Source organism: Sphaerodactylus townsendi, linkage group LG07 (genome assembly GCF_021028975.2).
Source record: "Sphaerodactylus townsendi isolate TG3544 linkage group LG07, MPM_Stown_v2.3, whole genome shotgun sequence".
Lineage (NCBI taxonomy): Eukaryota > Metazoa > Chordata > Lepidosauria > Squamata > Sphaerodactylidae > Sphaerodactylus > Sphaerodactylus townsendi.
The window spans coordinates 12,528,188-12,535,117 of record NC_059431.1 but is presented as its reverse complement, the minus strand read 5'-3'; the positions used below and the strand labels follow the sequence as shown (position 1 = coordinate 12,535,117).

The 6,930-nt window shown below is 42.6% G+C and overlaps 1 protein-coding gene and 3 non-coding genes across 5 annotated transcripts; all 4 read left to right on the top strand.

Moving 5' to 3' along the window:
- Positions 1 to 206: 206 nt before the first annotated feature.
- RPL17 (ribosomal protein L17) lies at positions 207 to 5,979 on the top strand. 2 transcript variants are annotated; one of them, XM_048504119.1, is made up of 7 exons: positions 207 to 309; positions 1,546 to 1,598; positions 1,768 to 1,808; positions 3,341 to 3,475; positions 4,083 to 4,181; positions 5,163 to 5,354; positions 5,890 to 5,979. In XM_048504119.1, exons 2-7 carry the CDS (start codon positions 1,559 to 1,561, stop codon positions 5,935 to 5,937), a joined length of 555 nt encoding a protein of 184 aa, XP_048360076.1. In that variant the 5' UTR covers positions 207 to 309; positions 1,546 to 1,558; the 3' UTR covers positions 5,938 to 5,979. The 2 variants fall into 2 exon arrangements, with proteins under 2 accessions (XP_048360076.1, XP_048360077.1); XM_048504120.1 differs by having other exon boundaries at positions 274 to 406.
- Positions 1,389 to 1,455, top strand: LOC125437344. The gene has a single exon (XR_007245185.1). It is a non-coding gene; the product is annotated as a small nucleolar RNA SNORD58 (small nucleolar RNA).
- LOC125437343 lies at positions 2,973 to 3,039 on the top strand. Its single transcript, XR_007245184.1, has one exon. It is a non-coding gene; the product is annotated as a small nucleolar RNA SNORD58 (small nucleolar RNA).
- Positions 3,944 to 4,010, top strand: LOC125437342. Its single transcript, XR_007245183.1, has one exon. It is a non-coding gene; the product is annotated as a small nucleolar RNA SNORD58 (small nucleolar RNA).
- Positions 5,980 to 6,930: the final 951 nt, after the last annotated feature.

The window sequence follows — 6,930 nt, the reverse complement described above, 5'->3', positions numbered from 1 at the left end:
TTATGCGTTTTAAACGAGTCGTATTTTTAACTACTAAATATTGGCAGCGTACATTCACAGCACCGTAAGTGTACTATGACAAACAATGACTTAAAATCAGAATTTTTCACACGGTCCCCTCGGAGCCTTTTCGTGACATTCTCAGTTACGGAGTTTATTCACGCCCCCTGACCGATCAGCGCAACTCTCCCTCTCTCTCTTCGGTTTGGGATGTCGCTGCCCTGAACTCTCGCGAGAGTCGGAAGTCACACGAAATCTTCCCAGAATCCTTTGCGCTTCCTTTTCACGGCCGGTAGTGGACGTCTTCGGGTAAATTGAATGGGGTTCCTCGGGGCCTGGCTTGATATCCGCCGCCGAAGGCCGCCATCCTGCGATGGAGACCCAGGGGATCCTGCTGCCTAGAGAGGCGAGACCTATAACCGCCCTACCGCAGCGGCATTTCGGTGTTTTGGCGCTGACGGAGGGGGAAAGCGAACTGACGGGAGAAGGCCTGGGCAGAAGCGGCGAACATGGCCGCTAATGTAAAGAGGGACCCGGGAAATCCCCGGATGTAGATGTCCCTGTATTAGGATAGCGTGGCAGCTTTTTTTTTTTTGGGGGGGGGGGCGCAAAGCGGAGAGCATCATGGGAAATTTCAGTGCAAGTTCAGCAAGCTTTTTATGGTTTTCTTAATGGCGTTAAAAGTAGGTCTGCTGGTGCAAGCGTTTTCCTGGTCAGCCCGAGCAGAATGCAGATAGCAAAATCTTAAAGGCCAAACTAGGGATTCCTGCAAAGGGATGTGTGTTTGATGATGTGGATAAGTGGGGTATAATTGCGTGGAGGGGGGGGGGGTCCCCACTTTCATATCCCATCAGCATTATTTCTCAGTGTTTCATTTTGCATACTGTTGGTGCTGGAATATGGCTTCCAGTTGCGGATAACTTCTGCAGACCCAGTAGGGTTTTCAAGGCAAGATGGTTTGCCATTGCCTACCTTTGTATAGGAACCCAGGGTTTGCTTGGTGGTCTCTTATGCAAGTACTAATGGGGTTGACCCTGCTCAGCTCCCAAGAGTGTTGAGGTGATCGAAAGTGCTACAACCTAACATGGCTACCCTCTGGAAACAATATAGTCATGTGTTATCATTGGGTGCTTGCTTTGTTTTTAACACTACCTTGTTGGTAGGTTATGGTCTTTCTCAGTATCACCTTTTTGTGATTCTAGGTGTGCAGCCCAGTGCAGAGTTATACCATTGAAATCAACAGGTTTAGACTGGCCTATCTGTATATAGGGTTGTTCTCTAGAATGGTGAAGTAAAATTTTAGGAAATGGTGACTTGAATCCCTTTAATTGCCTTTTTCTGTATGTATGAATTAGGGGGCACAGAAAATCTCGAGATTTAAAAACAGGCTGCGATAATGACTTTCTTAGGACACCTTTGGATTAATTCATAAAAATACTATGATATCTGAGCAGCCTTCCTTTAAATGATTTCATAATCTGCAAGGTAATTGAGAGAATGGAGATGTCCTTCTATCACAAATCTGAATTGTGCATTTTTTCTTAGTTAAGCTCTGAAAATGGTCCGCTACTCGCTCGATCCAGAGAATCCCACAAAATGTAAGTAACTTTCTCACACGCTTGCTTGAAATTCTTAAGAAAAGATTAACTTTCTTTAAAGTATCCACTTTGTTTACAATGCAAATAATTTTATGTATATATAGGCTACTCTTTACAATTGCATTCACGATGTAGTAATGTTTCAGTGCACATTTTCTTTCCCTTACAGCATGCAAGTCGAGGGGCTCCAATCTTCGAGTCCACTTCAAGGTATGTGGAATCTGACCGATTTTTTTTCTCCTGAAAGCGTGATTGTGGATGCTAGCATGCTTCTTACTATGTGTTGTGTATTCAGTAGCGTGTTCGATTGCATGTAGTAACTTTATAACCTGTAGATCAGGGGTAGGGAACCTGCGGCTCTCCAGATGTTCAGGAACTACAATTCCCATCAGCCCCTACCAGCATGACCAATTGGCCATGCTGACAGAGGCTGATGGGAATTGTAGTTCCTGAACATCTGGAGAGCCGCAGGTTCCCTACCCCTGCTGTAGATGAATGTGTATGTAGAACCTGTATAACATGTAGATGAATGAGTTTGGAGAATATTGGGCCCCTTCCGCACACACAAAATAATGTGTTTTCAAACCACTTTCACAACTGTTTGCAAGTGGATTTTGCTATTCCACACAGCTTTAAAGAGCACTGAAAACAGTTTGAAAGTGCATTATTCTGCATGTGCGGAATGAGCCTTAGTGAAGTAAATTTCACTGTAGGGTTAGTGATTAATAGCAGTGAACTCTAATCTGGTGAACCAGGTTTGATTTCCCACTCCTCTGCATGAAGCCTTCTGGGTGACGTTGGGCTAGCCACCGTTCCCTCAGAACTCTCATCCTTACCTCCTTCACAAGGTGTCTGTTGTGAAGAGGAAAAGAGAAGGCCTTCTTAAGCCACTTTGAGACTCCTTACAGTTGAGGAAAGCAGGGTGTAAATCCAAACTCTATTTATCTTGTATCTTTGATGTTTATTGTATTATGCAAGGTAAGTTAGTCTGTACCGAGCAGCTTCTGAGTGCCCCTTAATATAACTTCCTGTTTTAATTTTGCCAGAGTAGTAAATAAAAAGAAAACATAAGAGATCAGCAAGATAGAATCCGGGCCTGTCCGTTGCTGTAGATTCTCAGAAAGGCCCAGATCTTGCCAACCTAGGTTTATCAAAAGATTGTGTTGCATTTGAGAGCTTTCTCAGTTCCATGTGCTGACATGGTTTGTAATAAAACTTACTGCCATAAGCATTCCAGAACCAGGAAGAGGCATGAATTATGTAACAGCTCTTATAGTCACTGCCCATGAAGAATAAAAATTGAACAGCTCTGGAATATTTTGGACACAAGTCAGGGATCATTGTATTTTTTTTTCTGGGGGAAGGGTTGTGTAACTGCAATGATGACCGACTTAGGACACCTTTGGATTTATCATGAAAACACCAGTTTGTTCTGAGCAGTTACCTCTGCGGTTAAATTTTGACTGTGGTACAAACTCGGGTGGTAATTCTACCAAGCTTTGTACGTCTAAGATACTGACTAGAGCTGTGGTGGTGAACCTATGGCACTCCAGATGTTCATGGACTACAATTCCCATCAGTCCCTGCCAGCAGAGGCTGATGAGAATTGTAGTCCATGAACATCTGGAGTGCCATAGGTTCGCCACCACTGGACTAGAGGGTTCTTAGCTTATTTTTCTTCAAAGAATTAATGGAAAGAAGGTGATAAGAGCCAAACGTTTGACCCCCTTTTTCCCCCTTAGAATACCCGTGAGACAGCTCAAGCTATAAAGGGTATGCACATTCGGACAGCCACCAAGTACTTAAAGGACGTGACGCTGAAGAAACAGTGTGTGCCCTTTCGCCGCTACAATGGTGGGGTCGGCAGATGTGCTCAGGTACAGTTGTGTAAAAGTCTTTGAAGGATGGAGGACAGATGCATGACTGTCAGTTGGACAAAGGAAAAGCTTCTACAGATAAACTATATTTGAATATTTGAAACTACAATGTATTCTTTGTGTAGTATATGGATAAAGCAGCTTAAAGTTTTGTTTTATGGTATCAGCTGAATTCTCCCCTTGCCTGCCTGCTGTCACTCTTGTGCCTGGAGTACTTCATTCAGTGGCAGATTATTTTCAATGTGTTAGAAACTCGATGGATGTGCAGGCACAGAAATATCCCAGGAGCAAGAAAAGAAGAGTATACTGCGTGGCTTTGTGTTTTTTGGGGTTTTTTTATGTAATGGGTGTAGTATCAGAACTGCATATATGCAGGATAAAAATGTTTTTGAGAAGATACTTTATCTGTGAAGCTGCTTGGATGTGACACACCTGTGATTTTTCACTTCAGTTGTGTTGTGCTTGTGGTTGCTATGATGACTTTCTTAGGACACCTTTGGATTAACCATGAAAAGAAACTTTAGTTCTGAGCAACCCATTGAAAACAGTCTTCTTGTAAGTTTTCTTGTTTACAAGGAAACTCAATATTGCATTTTTCATGTTGCAGGCCAAGCAGTGGGGCTGGACACAGGGACGCTGGCCAAAGAAGAGCGCCGAGTTCCTTCTGCACATGCTCAAGAATGCTGAAAGCAATGCTGAGCTGAAGGTAAAAGCGAAGTACTAATTTGACGTGCGCACAAATGAAAAGGGAATGGTTTGGGTCAAGGAGCAATCCTTGTGTCTGCCCACCAGTCTTGTTTACCAGGCAGCCCTTTAAATAAAAGTCTTTATTGAGAATCTGGTGGGTGCCGTTACATTAATTTCTATCAATGGAAAATTAGGTTAAAAAATTAGTGGGCGCAAAAGTGGGATAGACATTTTTTGAAAAATCAGTTTGCAAACATCAACATTGTATGTCATTTGTAGATGAAAGTGAAGAACCAGAATAAAGGAGGGACGCTGTTTAGCAGCAGGCCCAGAAATGGACAGCTGGACCATGATGGGGCTGAAAAGAAAGAAAAGGCAGAATTGTGGTGCCTTTGAAGTGACACATGAAACACACTTACATTCCTATTGCTGTAGAGTTAGCTGTAGAGTTAGTAGTGGGAGCCATGAAAATCATCTGAGGTGTTTGGAAAGATTTATCAAGACTGAGCCCTGTAGGGATCCCTAAAGGTCAGAAGCTGAATGCTGTTAAGTGGGGGGAAAGATGCAAAGGGGCAATTATAACCTTGGTGGAGGGGCTGAGATGGAGATAGAAGTAGAGTTCAGGGAATGGATTTTAACGACATCTGAGGCCATTCAGACTGAGTTTTCTGTACAGCAGGGGCCATGCTGGCAGGGGCTGATGGGAATTGTAGTCCATGAACATCTGGAGAGCCGCAGGTTGCAGACCCTCCTGTAGAGTATGCAAATGGCGCATTTGGGTGATGACTATTGAAGGATCCCTTTAAAGTACGTCTAACTCTGCCCTACTGTTGTTACAGCAGATAGCTGAAAATATAACTAATCATTCTATTCTGTAGGAGCTTTTAACCTTCCAGGTCAGGTTTTTGGAAAGCCAAATTTTTGGCTTTGCTTGAGAAGGTCTGCTTGGTTGGTGAGGTTTGTTTGCAATGAGAGCTGTTCTAAATCTTTTTCCTTCCAGGGTTTGGATGTGGATTCTCTGGTAATCGAGCACATTCAGGTCAACAAAGCTCCTAAAATGCGCAGGCGAACCTACAGGGCTCATGGTCGCATCAACCCCTACATGAGTTCCCCCTGCCACATTGAGATGATCCTCACAGAGAAAGAGCAGATTGTCCCCAAGCCGGAAGAAGAAGTTGCTCAAAAGAAGAAGGTACGAAGCTGCTTGCTGGGTGGATGAAGTCAGTGTTGTGTGGACTAAATCTTGGGATTTTTGTGAACACTTATTTTTACGTGAAGACATTTTAGTATAATATTTCATGACAGTTAAATGGTAAATTAACTTTGATATGCAAGAGATTACCCAAGTTCTTTTCAGTTAGAAGTCATATAACTCATTTAATTTTGCTTAGATTAAAAAAAAACCCTTTTCTGTGCTTTCTAGTCCTTAAATAATTTCACCATGTTGAAAAGATTTTTTTTTATTCTGTAATGGAGGTTATGAACATAAGAACAACTCTGCTGGTTCATCAAGTCTAGGGTTCTAGTGAGTACTATAGAGGCAAGTTACAGGGCATTGACCCTTCCCTGATATTGGCTTCTAAACTGGTATTCAAAGGTTGACTGACTTGAATGTTGAAGTTTCAGTTAGTCACCATGGCTGTTCAACATACTGTTGTTTTAATAGAAAGTTTAAGTAATCATGAATATTTGTGGCAGGTTTTCATTGATTTTATCTTATTTTTCAGATATCTCAGAAGAAACTGAAGAAGCAAAAACTTATGGCTCGGGAATAAACACTATATTAATTTCACAAATAAAAGTAAAACACAAGTCAACTGCATTTGTTCTTTTTCTGTGTACTTGCTAAGGGGTTTTACAACTAAGAGGGTCTGTTGGATTCCATATGCAGAATTGACATTACGCTTAGGCTCATTAGAGAAATTAAGGTGTTCATGTACTCTGCTCAGCGTTCTTTGCCAGTTCATTCAACTTGCTTTGCCAATTCATTACTGCTTGGCAATGGACCACACCCACTCTTTCTTGACTGTATCTTACTTTAATTCAGAGGGCACCATCAAATGTAACATACCTGTCTCCTGGATTTCTGTAATGTACTCAGCATTCAATCACTTACCTGTTTCCCATTCTCCTATTTGTACCGTTGTGTACACGTGTGCCTGCCATGAAAGATAAAATTTCATGCACTTGGAGTACACAATACATTTGAGAGCCAGTATTGTGTAGTGGTTAAGAGCAGGTGCACTCTAATGTGGAGAACCAGGTTTGATTCCCCGCTCTGCCATTTGAGCTTTGGAGGATTATTTGGTGAACCGGATTAGCTTGTGCACTCCAGCACATGCCATCTGGGTGACCTTGGGCTAGTCACAGTTCTTCGGAGCTCTCTCAGCCCCACCTACCTCACAGGGTGTTTATTGTTGGGCAGGGAAGAGAAAGGAGATTGTAAGCCCTTTTGAGTATCCTTAGAGGAGGGAAAGGAGGAACAAAAATCCAAACACTTCTTAATCTCTATAAAGTGCCATAGGAATCAGTTTGGGTGGCAGCATATTAACATAGCTGTCCCTCCATGTGAGTGTGTAATGTGTTGTCAAGCTGCAACTAACTTAAGGCAATGCTCTTAAAGGGATTTCAAAGCAAGAGATGGTTTGCCATGTTCTTCCTCTGCAAAGCAACCCCTGGTACTCCATCTCCCATTCAAACACTAACCATGGTTGACTCTGCTTAGCTTCCAAGATCTGATGAGATTGGACTAGCATGAGCCATCCAGT